The sequence below is a fragment of the Zalophus californianus genome, chromosome 2, assembly GCF_009762305.2.
Source record: "Zalophus californianus isolate mZalCal1 chromosome 2, mZalCal1.pri.v2, whole genome shotgun sequence".
Lineage (NCBI taxonomy): Eukaryota > Metazoa > Chordata > Mammalia > Carnivora > Otariidae > Zalophus > Zalophus californianus.
The window spans coordinates 97821716-97845131 of NC_045596.1; the positions used below are offsets into that span (position 1 = coordinate 97821716).

At 38.9% G+C, this 23416-nt stretch overlaps 1 protein-coding gene across 2 annotated transcripts in view; it reads left to right on the forward strand.

Moving 5' to 3' along the window:
* Positions 1 to 728: 728 nt before the first annotated feature.
* The window catches only part of NDST3 (N-deacetylase and N-sulfotransferase 3), a 177576-nt gene continuing 154888 nt past the window's right edge, over positions 729 to 23416 (forward strand). For both annotated transcript variants that reach the window (XM_027597405.1, XM_027597406.1), the window contains exons 1-2: positions 729 to 972; positions 13413 to 14554. In XM_027597405.1, coding sequence (XP_027453206.1) covers positions 13532 to 14554 — 1023 coding nt within the window. In that variant the 5' untranslated portion in view covers positions 729 to 972; positions 13413 to 13531. The remainder of the gene's footprint in view (positions 973 to 13412; positions 14555 to 23416) is intronic.

The following is a 23416-nucleotide window of genomic DNA, read 5'->3' on the forward strand; positions in this document are numbered from 1 at the left end:
TGACCTGAAGCAAATGGGCTAAAGGGTGAGGCAGTGTGGTTGGAGCCTCCAAAATAAACAGGCGTACTGCTTCCATAAACAGGTGTGAGTAGCTGGGACAAAAGACCACAGATGCCACTACAAGTTATCATTAGAAGACCCCACCTCCCCCACTTACTAAACTCTCACATATGCTATGTTAGTGGATCAAAATAATTAAAAAAAATCATTCGATTGAGGCTTCTAATCAAACTGAAGTTTCGAAGGAGTGCAACCTCACACCTTGTATCCAAAATGTCGCCTCAATTGTTGGTCTTCCGCTTGTCTTCAGGAACTGGAACACATGGCCTTGCAGAAAGCTGGCAAACAGAGGCAACTCTGGTTTACAACCTGCCAGGTTGTGTCACCACCAGCAGGAGCAAGACCAAAGGGGATGATGCACCCACTTCCTAGGCGGCGCGACCAATCTCATCCTTGGCGGCCTCCACCCTCTCCCAGCAGCGGCCGTCGTAAGGCGCCGGCCGGGACCGGACACCCGGGGTCACCACGCCGAGGCCGGGGCTGGCGCGAGCCAGGCGGATGGACGCGCCTCCAGCCGCCGGCTCCCGCCCCCGTCCCCACCCCTTCCCCGGGCGGGCGCGCGCGCGGGCCGGGAGCGGGGAGGCGGCGGCGGCGGCGCGGCCGGGCGGGTCCCGGGGACGCGGTGCGCGTCGGAGCGAGCGCACGAGTCCCCGGCGCGCCCGCCGCGCTCGCCCCGCAGCCTCTGCCAGCCCTGCGCCGCCCGCGCTCCGGACCAGCCCCAGTCGCCCACCGGCGGCGTCCGCGGGGTCCCCGGGAGGGCGAGGAAAGGGTCGTCCGCGTCGCCCCCGCCCGGCTCCCGGCACCGAGTCCCCTCCAAACGGCGCCCGGACCTCGGGGCTGCCCCCGGGGAGTCGCTGAGGCCGAGCACCCCGGGAAGGGGAAGGAGGATCCCGCGGACGGCTGCAGCCCGAGGTAATCACCGTGGATGACGGACGGGGCCGGTCCTCGCCCAGGAACCCGACCCCGGAGACTCGGAATGCGGACTCCCGAGGTGGCACTCTCGATCGGGACAAGTTTCTCGCGGTTTGAAGGGGTCCTGAAACTGTCACTAGTTATTATTTAATTAGCCTTTGCTCTTATGTTTTAAATAAGTTTATTTAGACAATGAAAAAAAAATAGCCTCCCGGATGACTGTAGGTTTATAAATATAATCCCGAAACTTTTGCATGGTGTGGTTATTTGCTTATGCATACTTATTAACCTGTTAACTCTGCAGCTCGTCAGAAAATTGACATTTAAAATATTCTTTGAGGAACATTACAAGTTCGCTGTTGCGTTCAGGCATCGTGTTATTTATCAGCTTAGTTAGCATCTGTCTTCCCGAAGTGGTACCAAAGCCTGTCCCTTGGCGACGGGTCTTGCATGTGACACTCTTGCCCTCTAGTGCCTCACCAGCTTGGTAGCAGTTTGATGGCTAATATTAATAAGATGTTACATAACACAAGGGTACTGGGCCATAACTGGAAATGCTACCACTTGTGAAGCCAAAAAGCCTAAGCCGGTGGTAGTGGATGCTGCTTTCAGTTTCTTTTCTATCTGTTGAAACTTTCTGAAGCCTTGTCGGCGCTTTCAACTTTAATTCCAGGTAAGTGCATTTGTTTATTTACACTATCCATTAATGCTCACTCATAAATGTAAGAAGGGCTTCTAGTAAGAGATAACAACTTTGTTTTCAATTAATCTAAAAATTTCAGGATTGAACAAGTGCCTCATTTGATTCTTGTAGAAGAAATAGAGCATTTTAATTAAATTAAGTGAGACACAGAAATATCATTCTTGGGTAATTTTAAAGCTTCTCTTAAGTAAAATTGAAGTATTAAGGAGATGATCCCTTATAACTGCTTAGATCTCCACCAACAAGTTGTAATTATTCTGCAGCAGATTTGTTAAACAGAACACATGTGTATTGCTTGATGGACTAGAAATATATAAGCAACATTAGAGATATAAACTATAACTACCTGTCTATCTATACAGTAATGATCCTCAACAAATCTATTTGATGCAATTCATCTCATAAACATTGTTTAAAATTGCACAGTTAATAAAATTACATGCAACTGGAAAGAAATAATCAGGCTATGTATTGAATATAGAAGCTTTAAAAGAAAATCCATGTGTCTTCCATTTAATATGTCTACTTTTTTTTCCTCAAAAGAACCAAGTGAACATTGTTTAAAAGGTTTACCTAGATCATCTTCCAACTAGTTCTTCTAATATCTGGAAACTATTTAAGCTTCAAACTCATTTAAAGTTGAAATTTAATTTATATTCTTTATAAACACATTGAAGTACAGCAACATATGTAATCTGGGAAGAGTTTTAAGGAAATCACTCCTAAGTAATATAAACAGCTACATCTTCATATTAGATTAAAATAGAAATCAAATATTCAGATACATGTGAAACTGATCTCCAACCCACTTTTTCTTTGTCCTTAGAAAATATCATATGATCAACTATTGAACAATGCTATTTACCACAGAGCAGAATGATATGGAGGACAAACCCTCAAACATCTGATAGCCGGCTGAAGGGCATTTTTCCCTTTTTCTTCAACTATAGCTTCCTATTAATACTGTATTTGAGAAGGAGATTTCAAAAATAAATTTGAAAGAGACTCTTTTGAAAAATAGTACTGAACATATCAAGAGGTTTGCCCTAACAGAAGCTCTTTCTTTCTTTCTCCAGTTCACACAGTATCTACCTTCTCTCATATTTTTATTGTTTTTCTTTATGGTCCTAATGGTAAAACAGAGGCTTCTCTCTTTGTATAAGGAAATATTACTACTAAACTGGTCACATGAGTTAATTTCTTCATAGTTTTTAGAATGAAAGATTCTTAGGTTACTAAAATGTTTTAGATAAAACTTTTTCTAGAGAGATTTGTTATAGTTTAGTTCAGTTGAGTTATGGTATACCTTCTCTTTCAGTACATTTTCTTGAGGAAAGTATTATTTCTGAAGATTATAGCAAGTATTAGAGTAATTTGTGGTATAACTGAAAGGTTTGTTGGAAAAAAAAAATAGAGTAGAAGAGATAACCAGGCATTGAGTTTCATTTTTCTGGACCATATAGAATATATATTCACACATACTCAGTTCAATACTGAAGAAGTTATTATAACCTAAAATCTAAATATTCAGTGATCAACTTGCTGTTTCAGAATTTTAAAACCATAAAGAAATTACAATTTTTTCTTTCAATTCAGGGAATCTTGTATGACTTCCTTGAAACCTGATTGAGTCTCAATTGTTGTTTAGTGATTAGTGCCTATTTTTAAACTTAAATATGTATTTGTTAAGGTATAAAATATATTCAAAGAAAACTATATTTAAATACTTTGTGATTTGTATGCACTATAAAAACAGAGAAATAGAACTGGTGATAAAAACACTATTCTCAACTAAATGAATGTCTTGGATTTATAATTGCTTAACAGTTTAGACGATAGGGAAAAACCGTGGAAGTTTGCTTTTCCTGAGGCGAGGCTATTGAAGATAAGCATCCCCACTGACATGCATGAACTCTATAAACACCCGTCCAGTTTAGAGGATGCTGCCAGACCACAAAAGTAACAGCTTACATTATAATGATAATTAGCCTGAACAATGCTCGAAATTGTTTTATAACTGAATTTTTTCTTGGAGTACCCAATAATTGGTTGTGGAAAACCAATTGGGTTTTTTGTGTTTGTTTTTAATAAAAACTATCCTTGGGTTCTGGGATATCACAGTGACCTTCATGTTACTCTAAACACTCTTCATCAATTTTCTGTAAGTTGTATAACTAGAGAAAAATTCAGGCTTTTCTACAATTAATGTGTATAACAAATTATCTCACAAAAACTCCTACAAATTACTGAGGGCTGTAACTCTTGATTACTATTACCAAACATGAGCTTAAAAATCAAGTGTTAAAAGTCCCATACTAAACATTTAAGCATCTCAGTGAAGGGTTATCCATTTTACATACACTTTCATTTTTAATTCTTTTCTTTGGTTACGATGTTTGAGAATAACATGAAGCTAGATATGAACTCTAGGCCTCGTTCTGCCATGAGAGACATACTCTTGGACAACTCCCTTGCTAGCTCTGGGCCTTGGTCCCTTACCTGGAAAATGACGATCTCAGAGATCCTTTCTATCTTCTTTGTTGTTCAACACTGTAGAAATTGTTCTGAAAGGACAAATAGACATGAAAAAAATTAAAGAATAATGCAAAAGTTGATTAGTACGGTTGTCTAGATATTTAGTAATAGATACGAAAGTTTTTAAAACAACAGTTAACCGTCATAGAATGGTTACTTTGTCCAGGCACTGTTCTAAGCACTAATATATATATTAATTTTTAGCTCAACATAATCTTCTAAAAGATTATCTGAGGTAGATGCTCTAATTATTTCCTTTTCACAAATGAGGAAATTGAGGCACTGAGAGGTTACTTAGCTTTCTGAGATCATATACCTGCAAGTGGTAAAGATGGGATTCAGTTTGAGTCTGGTTCCAGTGCACATGCCCTGAACCACCAGATTACATTGTCTCTCTATAGGTTTTCAAGCATTTGTGCTTGATACGCCTCTTGATATAATAGAGGCAATTCATGTACCACTGCAGTTATTTCCACCACTTCTACCCTTATGTACTCCTACATATGAAACGATCATTTATTCATTCAAGAGATATTTACTCAGCACCTATTGTGTCAGGCTTAAGCCAGTGCCCAAGACCATTACATGTGGTGCCTTCCCTAAGGAAGTATATATAGTCCAGTTTAGGTGATTTCTTTCCTCTCCCCTGATAGCCCATTTGGGTTGAGTGTCACTTGCTCAAAAAGATGCCTAAGGTAACAGAGGAAGAATTTGTCTGACTTCTTTGTTCATGCATCCATAGGATAGAGATGAATAGAACAAGACCTCAGACTTCCTAGGACTCCCTATCGTATTTCTTCATTGCTCCTTTCTGCTCTTTTTACATTATCCTCTCTGCAGATCGGCTGCTTCTGCTTCTCTGGTTCATGTACCCTCCCCTAAAACACAGCCAAAAACTTATCTGTGACTTTACATCGTATGGTCTAGGCAAACAAGGAGAGATTAGTTTAATACTTTTGTTCCCATGACTCTGAAGAAGCATAAAAACGACAAAGGTTATATTAGATCCTGAAAGCTTCACTGGCAGTAGTCGTAATGACCTGCTATTAGGCATACAGTGATGCATACACTGTAGCTCAATTTAAGGGGATTTGGGAGTCATTTTCTCCTTTAAGTCATACAGGCAGAACAAACAGCGAGCAGTCGTGGGGTAGTTTTCTTGTCTTGCCCCACTGGCTGGCATAACATTGAGAGAAGTGGAAAAAAAAAAAGATTGTTTCCTTGATAATTTCTAAATACAAAGAAGGAGGGAAAGTTGCAATAGAAAGGCATTTTCCATTTAATGTATCAAAACCAGTGCCCCCAAGTGCAGCTATTTGCCCATCCATCCCAAAGAAAAACCACAGTTCTAGGGACAGAGTGTATTCTTGGTCTTACTCCATGCAAATCAGCATCTGACTTGCCTACCACAGCAGGGTTCAATTAACATGACACAGTTTCACACCTTTCTTCCCAGAGAAGACCATGTTCTTTGTCAATTTTTAATACTACTAAATTACTTCTAGCAAATTCATGTAATGTATTTGAAGCCTCCCAATGCATTTTTCAACACTATAAAATACAGTTAATTTTGTGAAAGGGGAATGTTGTCAAGATCTTTTAAATATCTTTCATTTATGTTAGAACCTGAAGTTCTTTAGTTATTAATACTCATTTTCCAGATGGCAATCTTTTTTTTCAACATTTCTTGTACTGCCAACTTCAACGTGATTCTATTGCATTTAGAAATTGATTTTTACTTGGGGATGATGGCGGGTGGAAGATAGTGGAAGAGAAAAGATAGGTTCCAGTGACAAGTATGTGCTTCGCCTTGCAGAGATCACAATACTTTGCAAAATGTATGTTTGTATATATTCAGTTCTTTTCTATGTATACGGAATGGCTTAGGATTCCAAAATATAATTTCTCCCTCTGCCTTTTGTTAATGGTATATAATTAAATAATGGCTAATGCTTCCTTGGTGGAAAACAGATATTTTCCTTTTTAAAAACACATGCATTACAAAGCAACTCTAGCCATGCCAAATTCTGAAAAAAAATATCAGAATGGGAAAAATAGGTATTTGAGTAAGATTCAATGAGAGGTACCTTCTGGATGTGCCTGACTTGTGGCTGTGGTCAAGGTGGTCACTGACATTCACAGTGTTTATATTATCACCCTGACTATTTGAGGCCAGTGTGACTGGTGGAGGTATCCATTCACAGAAGATGGTTGACTTAATCACTGCCCTCGTTTGTGAAGGCAGCTGATAGTTGTAAAATTTAGTACAGGCTCTCTTCTCACTCATTTAGCAAGTATTCGGCAGGATATTCTTACTGCAAGCAATGGATTGGTATTAGAAGATAGAGGTGAACAGGACAGGTACTTACAGATGCTTCCAGTCTCTGGAGAAATACTACACAAAAAGCCACATGGCTAATTACACTTATGGAATGTGCTGCGGAGGTAAAGTAGGTGGTGATGTGAGAGTGTGTAAAGAGGGAGACCCGACAGATCTGGGGAATCAAGGAGATTTTGTGAGGCAGCATCATTTATGCTTAAAGCCGTAGGACTCAGACGATGAAGCCAGATGAAGACACAGGAGAAAACTTCCAGAGGAAGTTTGGAAGTCCTTCCAAAGAGGACAGCATGTGAGAAGACTCTGAGTCAGAGAAGAGGTGGTTGCTTTGGGGGAACTGAAAGAGGACCCCTTTACCTGGAATTTGGAGGGGAGCACACCAGTGAATCGGCCTGAGATGTAAGAGTGGGAAGCGTTCCTCACAGCGTCTGTAGGGCATGTATAGGAGTTTGCATTTTAATCAGTAAGTGAAATAAGCAGCCATTGATAAATTTTCTGCTGGGAAGAAACAATCCAATTTGCACTTTGATGCTGGACTGAGAAAAGTATAAAAGGAGCCCGGAGTGTTTATGAGGAGGCTAGTTGTTGCAGTAGTTCAAGTGAGAGGGACGTTGCCTAGGAACGAGCAGTATATTGAAGAGGTGAGGTGAGTTTTGGGACATGGAAATGAGAGGACTTGGGTTTATTTAGACAAGCAGAGGTAAGGGGAAAAGAAGGTGTCAGGGATGAGCTACTACATGGTCATGGGAAGATGAAGATGGTTTTAGAGAGTAGATCACACAGTCCAATTTAGACAGGTTGAGTTCCCTTGTAACATGAATCCAGTGGAGCTAAACAGTGGCTGGCATATAATAAGAATACAGTTTCTGTGAGTTGTTGTTGTTACTACAGCAAGTTGATAGTTCAAATTTGCAATCCTAGAGCTCAGAGGAAGTTGAACTAACAAGTGAACATTTGTAATTTATTGGAGCATAGATGGTAGCAAAAGCCAGTGAGTATGTGAGCTCATCTGGGGTAATGGGAAGGAATGAGAAGTTCAAGTGTGGACATGATGCTGGGTTATGCCTCTAATTGAGTCTCTTCCACTGCTCTGACTTTAGCTTCCTGCATCAAAGGTGGACTTCCTGCTCTTCCCACAACTCTGCTTACACTGGAATGCTTGTAGCTGTCCCTTTAAAGCCCTTAGTGAATTTTTATTGGCCACCTTCAGGATATTTCCTATTTCCTATGTTAGTTATATCATCATCATCATCATCTTCATCATCATCACCATCCTCCTCCTCATCATCATCACAGGTAACATTTGGTATATTCATTCTATGTGCCAGACACTTTCTAAGAGCTTTTTATATTTATCTCATAATCCTCATTAAAACCCTATTAATAGGTACCACAAGTATCCCCATGTTCATATGCAGAAACTGCAGCATCTAAAGATAATAGCTACCTGCTATCCATTTCCTACATGTTCCTAGCATGAAAAGTGTTGTGGTTGCTTTCTTGGGTGTATGGTATCTTCACTGCAGGCAGTCAAGTTCCCATCTCGATCCAACCATTATGAGCGGTGGCATCCTGGGCAAGTTACTTAGCTTTTAAAGGGCCACCTTTAAAAGCTACCACCACCACATTGGCGTGTAGTAAGTGTTCACTAATTTAGCTGTGTTGCTGTTGTTGTTACTCTACCTTCCCATATGATGTTATTTCCTTCAGTGTGCCTTATAGGAAATCCTGATGAAGTGGTGATGTTCATAACCAGCCCAACCTTGCAACTTTCCTGTATCTACTCCGACTCTTCCAAAATGCCTGCCTAAATGATTTATTGATTTTCTAATTTAACTTACACTTCCTTGGTCATTCAGCATATTCCTCATCAGAGCTCTCCAAATGCAAGCACGGCTGTCAACTCCCTGCTTGCAGTAAAGACAGTCGTGTCCCTGGAAACTCTCTGACATGCAGGCTAGTGTGCCTATTCTTTAGTCATTCAGAGAATTCTTCAGACCCTGCAAAAGTCTATAATTTTCAATGTATTTTTGTGAGAGCACTTCAAGAATACAATCATCGGGCGCCTGGGTGGCTCAGTCAGTTGGGCGTCTGCCTTCGGCTCAGACCATGATCCCAGGGTCCTGGGATCGAGCCCCTCATCGGGCTCCCTGCTCGGCGGGGAGCCTGCTTCTCCCTCTGCCTGCCGCTCCCTCTGCTTGTGCTCTCTCTCTCTCAAAATAAATAAAATCTTAAAAAAAAAGAATACAATAATCACTATACTGAAGTGTTTTTGCCTGTTGCTCTTGTTAGCCTTTAAAAATGTTTTTATCCTGTTTCTTGTTTGAAAGATTACTGGGAATGACATACACCCTATACCCTTGGAAATTTCAGTCTAACAGAAAGAGAGACATTAAACAAATAATGTTGCTAATAACATTTAGTAAGAGTTGTGATAAAAGCCTGAAATAAAATGTAATTATAATTAGATTACATCATCTGGGGCTCTGGTCTAAAGGGGGAGGAGTAAATTGGTCAGAAAAGGCTTTCCTGAGGAATTGAATTTGTGTAGCCTATCCAGATTTGCCTATGACCCATTGATTTCAAATGTTTCCTTGTCTTTTTTTATTTGTCAACATCCAACTATTTTAGAGAACATTGTGATTTTGCCATCATTTAGTCACCTGTCTGAACCTTAGGTGAACATCATTAGCTCAAGCCAATTTCCACTCTAAGCTTGTGCATTTCTAATACCGGCACTTTTATTCTTCTGTCCCCAAGCATAATTTATCAGTAATCGTTTCCTTTTTGTTTTTCTCCTGTCTCTCTTAATTTTTATTCCCCCTGATAACCACCTTGGTCTGGCCTCACACCACTCCCCACCTGGATTGTGCAGCAGCCCCTTAAGTGGGACTGTCCCGACTCCACCTCCTTCTTCACTCTGTACAATGTAGCATCTACTGTCTCTGTTCATATGACTGCTGTGTGCCCATTCTGGGTGCCACTGCTACACTAAGCACCTGTAAATGTGATTTTTATTGTCTCTCTTCTGTTCAGATTCATCTAATGCTGTCTGTTTCCAAGTCCACACTTTGTGCTTCACAGTCACTTCCAAGGACATTCATTAATCTGCAGGACTCCTTGAATGACATATGATTTCCATTTTCAACCCAACACATAGTATCATATTAGTTTGGTCTCACTCTCAGATAAACATATTGTAACCATTTCATTTCTTCAACCTTGCCAAGTATTTTAAGTAAGCTCTCCCCCCAGCGTGGGGCTTGAACTCACAACCCCAAGATCAAGTCACATGCTCTCCCGACTGAGCCAGCCAGGCACCACCCTTGCCAGGTATTTTTGCCTAACATCTTCATCCCGCCCTCATATCCAAATCTTGCCCATCATGTCATGTCCCCCTCAAGCACTACGCCTCTTAGAAACTGCTTTCCTAAATTTCATTAATCTTTAATTAATCATTAATCTTGGTTTTGAAACTTGTAACAAATATAGTCTGTACAGCATGAACCAACCATATGGTGTTGGCTATTGTTTCACAAGTCATTTCCCCCAACAGAGACCTTGCTTCTGAAGACAAGAATCACTCTTAATATTACCTCTGTGGTGTCCCCTGCACCTAATACAGCCCTAAACCCAAACTGGGTGTTCAACAAATACCTAATGACTAATGGCAGAAGGATTATTTGATAGGAATCTTTGGGCGGGTGAAGATTTAATATCTACCATAGTGGCTTCTTTTATCCTATGTTAGGATGGCATGATTATATTTTCTTAGTATTAGGTAAAACAGAGATATTAAATCCAGCTAATGTATAGGTAATTATAATCATATTAATAGTAATATATGACCTGAAAAATAAGTTATGACATTAGAAAAAAGTAGAAGTGTCAAATTAGCCTGTAAGGTTAATATGCCATTTTATTTGACTAATTCCACAGTTATTGGGTGCTTACTCTGTGCCTGGCACTAGGGGCTCAATGATAGAGGCCTTATCTCTACCTTCTTAGAGTGTTTTACAGTTGGATAAGAGAGACTGACAGACGGACAATAAACAAAATTTTAATTATAATAGTGTCAAGAATTACAAAGAAGATAATCATTTCTACAGTGGTTGTGTGTCACTGCTGGTCTTACCCCGTTTGGAAGGTCAGCTCTATCTGAGAAGGTTTCACAGGGGAACTGTGCGGAGGAGCTTAATTTTCCACATGTACCTGTCTTCCTAGTGATCCCCACCAGTGAAGGGCTCAGGAAAAGCTGCTCTAGTGGCATCCCACATGGAAGGAGGGACAGCAACAGTTCACTGCATTCTGAGATTTTCAGAGCCAACAGACATACAGCGAATGGGAAGTAGTTGGTGGTAGATGAGGTTGCCGTAGGAACAGTAACTTTTGAGAGTCTATACCAGGGACCAAATTTGGCCACAGCAAAGTGTGCTGTCAAAAAAAGTTTAAAGAAAACTTAGAGAATCTTAATGTGTCCGTCCACTTAAATATCTTAGACCAAATCCTACCCTCGGAGACCTACACTGGAATTCCCTTGGCTTCAAGAGGAAACTTGAAGAGTTTAATAGAAAAGAGAGGTCTTTCAGTATTTTATACCAGGTATTAGAGAAGGTAGCTTTAATAGTTTCCTAATATCCATCCTAAATAGTGAGAGCAAGTACTCCTCACCACTTTGCCTCATCACAGATAAGATTAGTATGAGTTACATGCCTTTCACTTCTGACAATAAGAACAAACGATGAAACACTGCTATCTGAAATGCAAAATGTGGTAATACATTTTGTAGCCAGTCAAAAACACTTCACAGCTAAAATTGAAACAGAGGCATAGAAAGATAGGAGATTTTATATCCTGCTATTATGCTCCAGACTATTATATTATTCATAAACATGTACATAACTTTTAAAGTGCAATTACTTTTCAAAATGAAATAACTACAATTACAGTGAAAACTCTGCATTGTCCTGGTAATTTTGATTTGCTTAAATTGCACCTACATCTAGGCTTGAATGTTTAAAAGAGTAGAATGTTATCCTTTATATTAGATTGATTTTCAAGCACGCTAGGTCACTTGATGCCGTTTTATTTGGCAGAGTGGTGGTGTACCACAGACCCCCCCATACCAGACCCAAGTTCTCTTCCTCCTTTCTTTGCAGTGTCCCTCAGACTTGCCCCTTCCCACATTCTCCCTGACCTATGATCACTAACGGTTTTTATGACTGGATTGTGAGAAATGAGCCTGCCTCGGCTTGCCAGCCTTGACTCTCAAACAATGCTCTAGGATATCCTTCACGTTATTGGTTAGTTCATTTTCCTGAAAAATCTCACCCTTACCATGCTATTCCCCAAAGCAGAAAAGTAGAATGGCTCCCAATGGGTTTTCTCAACCGTGAACTTGTATGCTATCAAATCTCTCCATAATCTAAGGTACCCATACTTTTTACAATGTATTTTTGGAGAGACTTCATCCCCTTGCCTTCCATTCTTCATCAGAGTGTTCCTTGCCCAATATTGTGCTCACCCCTGCCTCTATAAATTCCCTTCATCTCACATGCCTACTCACATCACCCTCACCTTCAGGGCTCTGCCCAGATTCTACATCCCCCTGGAGTATTGCAGGCTTCCCTACTTGCCATGGTCACTTCTCTCATCTCATTAGAGGCATTTGTCTCTACTCAACAACCATCTATTATTGTGATGCTAGTCACTGTTTCTACTTTATAGTTTTGGACCCCTTAAGGAAATTCACTCTGTTGACCATTTATATTTTAAATAGAAAGATAGTTACCCCATAAATACTTGAATCAATGATATAGATGCCCTAAATATTTGAACGAATAATTACAATAGACAATTTACAGGATAAATATCCTATTTATAAGAATCCTAGTCTGTAAATATCCTGCAGTTATATGCCAGAATGTATTATTCATAAAGATAAACATATCTTATTCAAAATATTGTTCATTCCTTATTTCATAGGTGAATATCACAGAATTTTAGAGCCAGAATGTTCTTGGTGATTGTTTATTCTAACCTCATCGTTTTACTTAAAAGGTACTGGGGCCAAAGTGACACAGTTAATAAAAGGTAGAGATTCAGTCAACCCTTTCAGCCTGCCTTGTGGACAATAACAAGACCTTCCTTAATTCTTTTATATTCCATATTTCCTTGAAAAGTGCCAGGACCGTAAGACTCTAATAAACTTCTGCTCTAAGAAGCACTCAGGTTTCTTTCTTATTGTCTTTCAAAAGCTACTAAATTTTTCTAAGATTAGTAAGTCTTGAAAGGGATTTGAAACTATACCATGAAAAGGTGTTTCATGAAGTATTTTCATTGTTTTTCTTAAAAAAAAAAACACTTTTATAGTACTTTTTTCATGTCATTACTGTGCTCTTTTCCACACAGCAGAAACTAGTGTCTTAACTATAGCACCTAATGAAACATGTCCAGACTTTTATGAATGTTCGGTATATGTAGTTAAACACATATGCATCGTGTATGCATTACATGATAGGGCAGTACATGGCTCAGGTGACCTCTCTGTGGTCTTAGGTATACGATATCTACAGAGTTTGATGCAAAGCTTGGTGAATAAAAGGAAATTTCTGGTTAGCCCAATGTATTTTCTACATGAAGGATAGAGAGCCTCTGTTATATGGAGCCCTTTTCCCCATTTCTTTCCCTCCCACGTCCTCATCCAGACCTGGCAGGAGGAAAAAGAGGCTTTCTGACAGACCATACACCCGTTCATCTGCCTAACAGGTTGCTACTCATGTCAATCAGCAGGAAAAAACTTGTTCGTCTTAATGCCGCAGAATGAACGTTTGATAGTCTGTTCTATTTTATTCTACTTTTCAGACTGTATTTTCTGTGAGTCCTGATCCAGTGCAACAAATGCGCTGCAATGGTGACATAAACTATTGACGGAGACTGGAAAAGTAGCTGAACACCATCTTTTCTTTTCTTCTTCCTTTTTTATGGTGCTTCAATTGGAACAGTCTGAGGGAAGTATATGCAACATGAGTTTTATCATGAAGCTTCACAGACACTTTCAAAGGACGGTTATTCTGCTCACCACATTTTGTATGGTGAGCATTATTATTTCTGCATACTACCTGTACAGTGGCTACAAACAGGAAAATGAACCCTCCGAGATGATGTCTGAAGTGGACTGTGCGGATTTCCAACACCTACCATACAGGCTTATGGAAGTCAAGACAATGAAGCTTTCTGATGCCTCGAGGACAGACCCCACAGTCCTGGTGTTTGTGGAGAGCCAATACTCATCACTTGGTCAAGACATAATTATGATTCTAGAATCCAGTAGGTTCCAGTATCACATTGAAATTGCTCCTGGAAAGGGGGATCTCCCAGCACTTATAGAAAAAACTAAAGGCAAATATATTCTCGTTATTTATGAGAATATATTAAAGTATATAAACATGGACTCTTGGAACCGAAGCCTTTTAGATAAATACTGTGTGGAATATGGTGTGGGTGTCATTGGATTCCACAAAACTAGCGAGAAGAGTCTACAGAGCTTTCAGTTGAAAGGTTTCCCTTTCTCCATATATGGAAACCTTGCGGTAAAAGATTGTTGTATTAATCCTCATTCTCCATTGCTTCATGTGACCAAATCTTCCAAGCTTGAAAAAGGTTCTTTACCTGGAACTGACTGGACAGTTTTCCAGATTAATCACTCAGCCTACCAACCAGTAATATTTGCCAAAGTAAAGACCCCAGAGAACCTTTCTCCTCCCATCTCTAAAGGTGCTTTTTATGCAACTGTCATACACGACTTGGGGCTTCATGATGGAATTCAAAGAGTTTTTTTTGGCAACAACTTGAACTTTTGGTTGCATAAGCTCATCTTCATAGACGCGGTTTCCTTCTTGTCAGGAAAGAGGCTGACACTGTCCTTGGACAGGTACATTCTTGTGGATATTGATGATATTTTTGTGGGAAAGGAGGGAACAAGAATGAACACCAATGATGTTAAGGTAAGGCCCTTTTTATCTCAAAGTTTCAAAGTTTAGGTTGTCTTCCAGTGGGTTTACCAGCTGTCCTGGTTTGTCTGGGGCTAAGGGATTTCCTAGGACATGGGATCTTCATTTTATCAGAAAGTCTGAGGCAAACTGGGATGAGTTGGCTACTCTCAGCTATATTTGAGATATAGGGCTATAGCCCTCTGAATCAAGAAAAATGAAGACTGCACTAAAGGACCGAGTGTGGCAGGATCCTGAAATGCTTTCCTATGTGTATATACAGCTACAGAGTAGAAACCATCTTGTTTAATTAACTTTCTAGAAACTATCTACCTTAGAAAACTATTACTAATCTAAGACTTTAGTTCATTTAAATATGAAATCAAAGTGAATTTGTTTTAATGAAAATAAATACTCCCACAAATTTTCAAGAATTAAAGATCTCATAAGTAGCAAGTTCAGATATTTTTGGAAGTCAAATGTGCAATTCATTTTCTCTTCTATTTTTTTGGAACTCTTAAAATCACTGCTAAATATGGAAAGCTATGAATATATAAGCATACTTATTCATACACAAACGTAAGGATTTAAATTATGTTTCAGAATTCACTGAACACCTCTGGTACATATATGAAGCCCATCATGTTGCATTTAAATGGTATTAGATTTCTCATTGTATAAAACTGTTGCCCTTAAATAGAAAACAGTTACTTGAAGATAGTTGATTATTGTGAATGAATTGTTTTACATAAACAACTGGTTGTTTAATATTAAGGAAATTTAAAATTAAAATGATCTACATTTATCTTACTTTCCCATTCAAAATACTATAGGATTCTATCTTTCTTATACTACAAATTGATTTCTCATAAAAGTGAAAGGAGAGATTTTGATACATATTTTTTATTCTGTACAGCTTTGACCTTTCAATGAAATACAAAGGACTAAATCAGACAGAAAAAAATCTTGAAAACCCCATTCTTTTCTATAGAGACTAAGCATCTGGCAAATAATAGTAATGTTCATCACACTAGTTAATGAGCTAAGAATACCAGAAGGACCATTAAATGTTATCATAAGAGAGTGTAAAAACTGGAAAGAAAGAAAAAAAAAACACAGTATTTTAGACTCTTCATTTTAACTCAATAAAAATAATTAACATAGAAGTTCTGCTTAAGTTTTCATTAAGTCTTATGAAATATACTTGAAATTTGTAGCTAAGTTAAAACCAAGTTGGTAGCTTAAACATTATGCACTTGCAAATTACAAACAGTATATAATTTTCTTCCAATTTTTTCATTTCAAAATATTATAATAAAATATGTTTTTAAGGTTTGATTTCTAAACTATAATTCTTTAAAACTAGCAAAATATGTTGTTATACCATTTAAAAATGTGCTAGATAAATCTAAGTTTTATATGCAAACCCTACTATATCCTCTAAAATTATACAAAATACAAAATGCCTTCAGTGCTCTTAAGGTTAAACCATTTTTAAGTGGTATAAAAAATTAAACACATTACAATTGAGCACATTTAATAAGAATTCAGCATATAAAATATTTAGAGAATTGCTCATTTAGATGGGAATATATTTTCTAACAAATCCGAAGGCTTAAAAGAAAGTATATTTTGGAATTATTTGGGCTTTTAAACTACTTCTACATTGTATCTGTGATTGTTTCTAAAACACTAATTCACTGTATGCAGTTGCCCTGAGAGTCTAAACATTTTTTTTCTCTCTTCCTTCCTCCCTCCCTCCCTCCCTCCCTCTCTCTCTCTCTCTCTCTCCCTCTTTGTCTCCCTTCCTCCCCTTCTTTCTCCCTTCCTCCCCTTCTTTCTTTTTCTTTCTTTCTTTTTCTTTCTTTCTTTCTCTCTTTTTCTTTCTTTCTCTTTCTTTCTTTCTTTCTTTCTCTTCTTTCTCTCTTTTTCTTTCTTTCTTTCTTTCTTCCTTTCTTTCTTTCTTTCTTTCTTCTTTCTTTCTTTCTTTCTTTCCTTCTGTCCTTCCTTCCTTCCTTCCTTCCTTCCTTCCTTCCTTCCTTCTCTCATTCCATAGCTAGTTATTAAGCATGTACTACACGTGAGGTATTTTTGGCAATATGTAGATAGAATCATAAGCCATAGCCTCATCCCTTTAGAAGAGAGGGTGGGGAAAAGTATAGTAACGGAAGCCCAGAAAGCATAGTTGATGATTGTGCTGAGCAACTATCTACCTGCTCAGTAACTTCTTGGCCATATCACATTCCAGGCACAGAGGCAGGCACCAAGCATAAAAAGGTAAATAAAGCATGGCTCCTCTCTTACTGAGTTTACTGTCTTGGTGGGGGGTGCTGATAAATAGGTAGATCATTTGCTGTGTGGTGAATGCAATAGTAAAGCTGTCTGCATGGTTTTACATAAGTACTGCCCTGGGAAACATTGTACTGTGTGCTGTGTACCTGAAACTATTAATTCCTATTAAGCAGGACAGATTTTGAAGGCAAGGCTAGAACAATAAGATGATTTCAGAGGCTAGAGCAGTGACATTTCAGATAAAAGAAAATTTCTTGAAACTAGGGAATGATAAAGAATGGAGAAGGAAGGACCAATTTAAGAACTATCTTGGAGGTAAAATCGAACAACTTACTAACTGGGTCAGCGGAGATGAAGGAGAATATAATCAAGGATAAGATTAAGATGTTTGGCAAGGTGAATAATAGTTGATTATTCCAACAACAAAGAAAGAGGAAAGAGGGGGCACCTGGGTGGCCCAGTGGGTTAAGCATGCAACTCTTAGTTTTGTCTCAGTTGGTGATCTCAGGGTCGTGAGATCGAGCCCCACATCAGGTGCCCAAGCTCAGTGTGGAGTCTGCTTGAGATTCTCTCTCCCTCTTCCTCTGCCCCTCCCACTTATGCTCTCTCTCTCAAATAAATAAATAAATCTTTAAAAACAAAACAAACAAACAAAAACCAGAGAACAGTAGGATCGTAGTGAAGGTAATTAGAGGCCATATTAAAAATGTTAAATTATTGAAGTGCAGCTGAAACATACAGGTACAGATGTTTTAACAGGTAGTTGGCTCACAAGAGAAGTCTGGATAGCAAGCATGGTTTTTAAAGTTACTATTCTGTCGAGGGAATGGTTCAAGGCATGAAAGTATGTGAGATCAGCCAGGGAAAGGGCTTAGAGAATGATAAGGGAAAAAGACTGAGTATAGGATAGAATCTTGAGGAAAATCATCTTTCAGAAAACAACTGGAGAGAGATGATCTCATTAATAAGAGTCAAAAAGAACAGGGTCAAAGACTAAGAAGTGATGCTGTTAGACAGTAGTCCCCCCTTACCTGTGGTTTTGTTTTCCATAGTTTCAGATACCAGCCGTCAATCATGGTCAGGAAGCCATGATCGTCCTGACACACGGTCACGAGGTCAATAGTACCTAACACTCCATTTTTTTTTAAAGATTTTATTTATTTATTTGACACAGAGAGACACAGCGAGAGAGGGAACACAAGCAGGGGGAGTGGGAGAGGGAGAAGCAGGCTTCCTGCTGAGCAGGAAGCCCGATGTGCGACTCGATCCCAGGACCCTGGGATCATGACCTGAGCCGAAGGCAGACACTTAAAGACTGAGCCACCCAGGCACCCGTAGCCTAACACTCTTGTCACAGCACCTCGGCCATTCCCCTCACTTCATCTCATCAGTAGGCATTTTGTCCTCTCTCATCATCACAAGGCTGAGTTCAGGACAATCAGATGTTCTGAGAGAGAGAGACCACATTCACATAACTTTTATTCCAGTATATCATTATAATGATTCTATTTTATTATTGTTGTTAACCTTTTCCTGTGCCTGATTTAGAAGTTAAATTTTATAACAGGGATGTATGTATACGAAAAAACATATGTAGGGTTTGGTATGATCTGCAAGCTCAGGCATCCACTGTTGGTTTTGGAACGTTTCCCCTGTGAATGAGAGGGACTACTATATAAGCCTTGGGAATGAAGAATGTCGGGGAGGGTGTGATCTGCAGTATAAAATCCAGCAGCTGGGTCCACGGAGGTAAGGACTAGAAGTCTCCTTTGGTAAAAGGTGAAGGTCATTGGAGATGCTTGCAAACTCCAGGGGAATGGGGCCAGAGGCATGCCTTGAGGCAGAGGCATAGTTGCAATAAGTTCAGGAGTAAATGAGAGAGTTAAGACATGGAGGAGAAGAGTGTAGGATACTCAATGGAAAAATTTTGATGTGAAGGAAAGAAGAGAAATTAGCTGGAGGGCGAACAGGAGTTAGGGTGACCAACCATCCTGGTTTCCCTGGACTGAGAGCATTTGGTGCTAAAACTTAAAGTCCCAGGCAAACTGGAGCAATAAGTCTTCCTAACTAACTAGGGTTAGTTAACCTAGTTAGTAACCTTACCTTATCTTTTTTCCTAGGAAGAGAGGTTAAAGAGCATGTGATCTAAGAGAAGGTCGTGGATGTGGTAATTAAAAGTATCTAATTAATAGAAATATTTTTAATCAAGTTCTTTTATTTAATTATTACCACTTATGAACAATACTATATTTTCCCTATTTAAAGTATTAGGAAAATTGAAAAGAATGTGAGAAAATTGAAGGCAACATAGAACGTTTCTTGCAATACTAGAAGGATGGTGCATAGCACATAAATTTTAATTGTACTAATCACTGCAAAAGTTTTATTTTTTTCCTTATGTAGAAGAAAAAAAGTGTTTCCTTATTTAACTGGAAAATCAGAATTAGCAATGCAATATCAGTTTTTACTTATTTAACTGTTGAATAACATGAGCACTTTTTTTAAGGAGCATCAAAGCGACTAAGAAGCTAACATGGCACAAAATATATGACTCTTCATGAGGAAGAAAAAAAATACAGAGCTAAGGTGTTGTCCTTTTTAGCTGCAGAATTTATAAGCTACAAGCCATAGCCCTTAGAGAACCAAAGAATATACAGTTTAGACAATTAATATGTTCTTCAAAAGTGTCAATACTAATTTCAGTCATATTGAAATCAGAAAAAGGGGTGTGTGTGTGTTTTATTGAACCGTGTGGACAAGACTTGTCTCAAATTCACCATGGACTAGTTTTGTGATATTCAAGTTCCTAGTGTTCTAGGACCTGTCCTCGGACTTCCTGAGATTAAGTGTACAGAGAGCGTTTTGGAGAGGGAAAGTTGTTTATGAATAGATGTTTCTGCCATTAAATCATTTTTAAAGCTATCCCTGAAAGCACACCATGACCAAATGAATACTAACAGTTCACATTCTCCCTTAGAAGAATGAATTCACTCTAGGCCTAAGATCCATTATATCTCTAGACTTAGACCCTTTCCTATAACATATCACCCCTAAGACAGGGGGTCTTTCAAAGTTTTACGGCACTCCTGCAGCTATGCTGTCAACACATAGAAGAGCTACGCATCCCTCTCTTCCTCCTATGTTTCTCCCTCCTCCTTCTAAGACTGGCGCGCATTGTCTTTTTGCCAGGCTTTCTAACATCCATAGGAAATGAGGAAGCAGCCCAGCCACATATTATTAGCCCACTAGAGGTGCCCACAGTGTGATTCGAGGGGAGCAACTCAGCAACCGCCGCCATCTCAACACTATCCCAAGGCTTTCCCGCAAGTTTCCAACAGGTCACTGTTTCTTAATTTGGCTGTTGTATATTACCCCTTAAAAATACCTACATTTTTAAAAGTGGCCTCAGGAGAGGGCAGTTCTTAAATCTTTAATACAATGTCATCAGTGACTTCATCATTATTTTCCTCACTAACTAAAGATCCCAGAGTGCCTAGGGAAAAGAAAGAACTGAAAATAGAAGCAGGAAGAGCCACAAAGGTCTGAGAAGTAAGTGGTATCAGGCTCAAAAGACAGACTTGGCTGACTTCTCAGTCTAGCGAGGGGCCAATCCCTGGAGGCTGTAATTGGAGTGTAAAGGTGATCTCTATGCTGCCTGCCTTCACTCTCTCATCAGAATATTCACTACCCCAGCTAAAGTAAAGCCAGAAGCTTCATAAAATCGTTGAAAAAGAACTTAACATACCAAATGTCTAGGGGAGGAAGTTACCTGCTATCAATTATTCTGTCACAAGTAAAAAGAGAAAGGAAACAAAAATTTCTCCAGATAGTTCACTATTTATAATGTGCTGAATGGATGTCAAACCTACACAGCACCAACCCCCCCACTCTTATATTTCTCTAATTCCTTTCCATTTTCTCTGCTGTTTCTTATCTTCTATTTGCTGATATTCATTTTAATCGCAATTTGTCTAGAAGCATATGTCTGCTTGAAACTAATACTTTAAATTTGCTAGGATCACTTTATGACTGGATATACTATTCCTTGTGTACTTGACAAAAACAGATATTCTCCAGTTAAAGTATATCTATTAGCTCAATTTTGTTAACTATGTTGTTCAAATCTTCTATGTTCTTACTGTTTTGATCTTTTTGTGGAGGCAAGGGGAGAGATGGGATATACTACTTGATGTTATCAAAGGAGGTGTGTTTAATTCTTCAAATCTGATAGTGGATTGTAAATATTTCCTTGCTTTGCTGTCAATTATCACCTTCTATACTTTAAAGCTATGTTATTTAAGGATATATATACATATATACACATTTATATTTACTTATATATTTATATATTAATTGAAAATTTTATCATTCTGGGGTTACCTTAATGCTAACATACCTAACGAGCTTCTGGGGGGTTACTATTTAAAAATTACACATTATCTCATTTTTATTTTTTTATTTATTTTTTATTTTTTTTTAAAGATTTTATTTATTTATTTGACAGAGAGAGACACAGTGAGAGAGGGAACACAAGCAGGGGGAGAGGGAGAGGGAGAAGCAGGCTTCCCATGGAGCAGGGAGCCCGATGCGGGGCTCAATCCCAGGACCCTGGGATCATGACCTGAGCCGGAGGCAGAAGCTTAACTACTGAGCCACCCAGGCGCCCCACATGATCTCATTTTTATATTTGTTCTATCTTCTCTCCATGTCTTGACATTATAAATTAGTTTAAAAAACAACTTGTAAATTAATTTTCTTTTTATCTACTTTGCCAATATTTGTCTTTTAGTTAACAAGATCAATCTACACTTAATTTGATTATCAATGTGTATGGATTAATTTCAGCTATCTTATTTTGTGCTTTATATTAGTCCCACTTGTTCAGGTTCTTCTTTTTTTGCTTTGTTTTTTATTGCCTTTATTGTCAGTTTCCTTCTTTTTCCTACCCACTCCTGGTTTGAAATGTATATACTTTATTTCTATTCTTCTAGGAGTTTCTCCAGAAATTTAAACATATGTGCTAAACATATGTTTAGCTAATATTAATCAATATCTTCACACCTCAGTCAAAAAGTACGAAGTACTTTATTTCCCATCATGCCCACTCTCCTCTGGCTGATAAGCCCTTCCTATTTTGGATGTTAACTCTGTTGTTGTTGTTGTTGTTGAATCCCAGATCTTAGACATTATTATTTTGACTACCATCAGAGTTTTATTAGCTTGGCTTACTCCTTCTCAGCAGAGAAGCCAGACTGAGGCCGTATATAATTTAGATCCTGTCCTTCCTCAGCTCAGAACGCTCCTGGGACTTCCAATCTTACCCTAAGCCTCAATTCTTAAAATCTTGTTCACCCTGCCTTTAACTGCTGAGCCTCTCACTCTGCAGGAGCCTCTTTGGCCTCCTTGCCGTTCCCAGCTCCTGCTTCAGAGTTTGCACTTGCTGTTCTCTCTGCCTAAAATGGTTTTCTCCAAAATTGGTGCATGGCTCTCTTTCTCACTTCCTTCCGTTCTTTACTCAAATTGTACCTTCTCAGTGAAGTTTCCTCTGACCATTCTCTTTCAAATTGCAAGCCCTAAATCTCCCCATCTTTTCCAGCTCATTTTTCTCCCTAGCACTTAGGATCCTCACTGCTGTGCTCAAAGCAGCTCACACAGGCTCAGTGGGACAATTGTGTAAGTCTCTTCCCTCAGGACATAGCCAGCAGTTTGGAATTTGGACTGGAGGTAGCATTTACACCACAGAAATTGGCAAATGCACAAATGCAGGCTTCCCCTCACCCCACCCCCGGCCTTCCCAAAGAGCCAGTTGGTAAAGATTTAACAGCATACTACTGGACATACCATATATATTTACTTATTTATGTTGCTTTGTAACCTTGGCTACTAAAATGTCAGCTCCATGAGGGCAAGACTTTCTCCTCTGTTCTGTTCACTGAGGTATCCCCAGGACCTAGAAGTGTGCCTGGCTCAGTATATATTTATTGAATGAATGAATCTCATTCGTCCTGAAGCACATCCTTTAGAAGGTCTTTTAATGAGAGTCTATTTATGGTAAACTCTCCCAGATTCTTTTTATGGAGTGTAAATGCCTTTACTCAGCCTCATCTTTGAAAGATAGTTTTGTTGAGTTTACAATGCTTAGTTAACAGTTCCCTCACGTATAACCGTTGTGGCTCATAGCAGGAAGATTAGGGATCCCTAGAAGTCACCTGAATGCTTGTGGGAGTGGAATATGTCAGAATCCACTGGTCTCTAATTATCTTAGAATTGTCAAAAAGTTAGGCAATTTGGGACTGTTCTAATAAATATACATGAAATGTTTCTCTTTTAGTTTGATGGAATACGTATTTCTAAATTTGACATAATGTATCATTATCATAATGTATCATAATGTGTCAAACCTTTTATTCTTACAGGAATATACATCACCCTGAATATTCTTATCAAACTCAAATAGTCATAGTGTGTTAGCAATTATACCAATAGTAATTTTAAGGAAATAATTTTCTGGAAATAGTTTTTGGCAATAATTAAACATAGGGAAATAAGATAATAATTTAGGCAAAGGGAAAAAAACTATTTCCT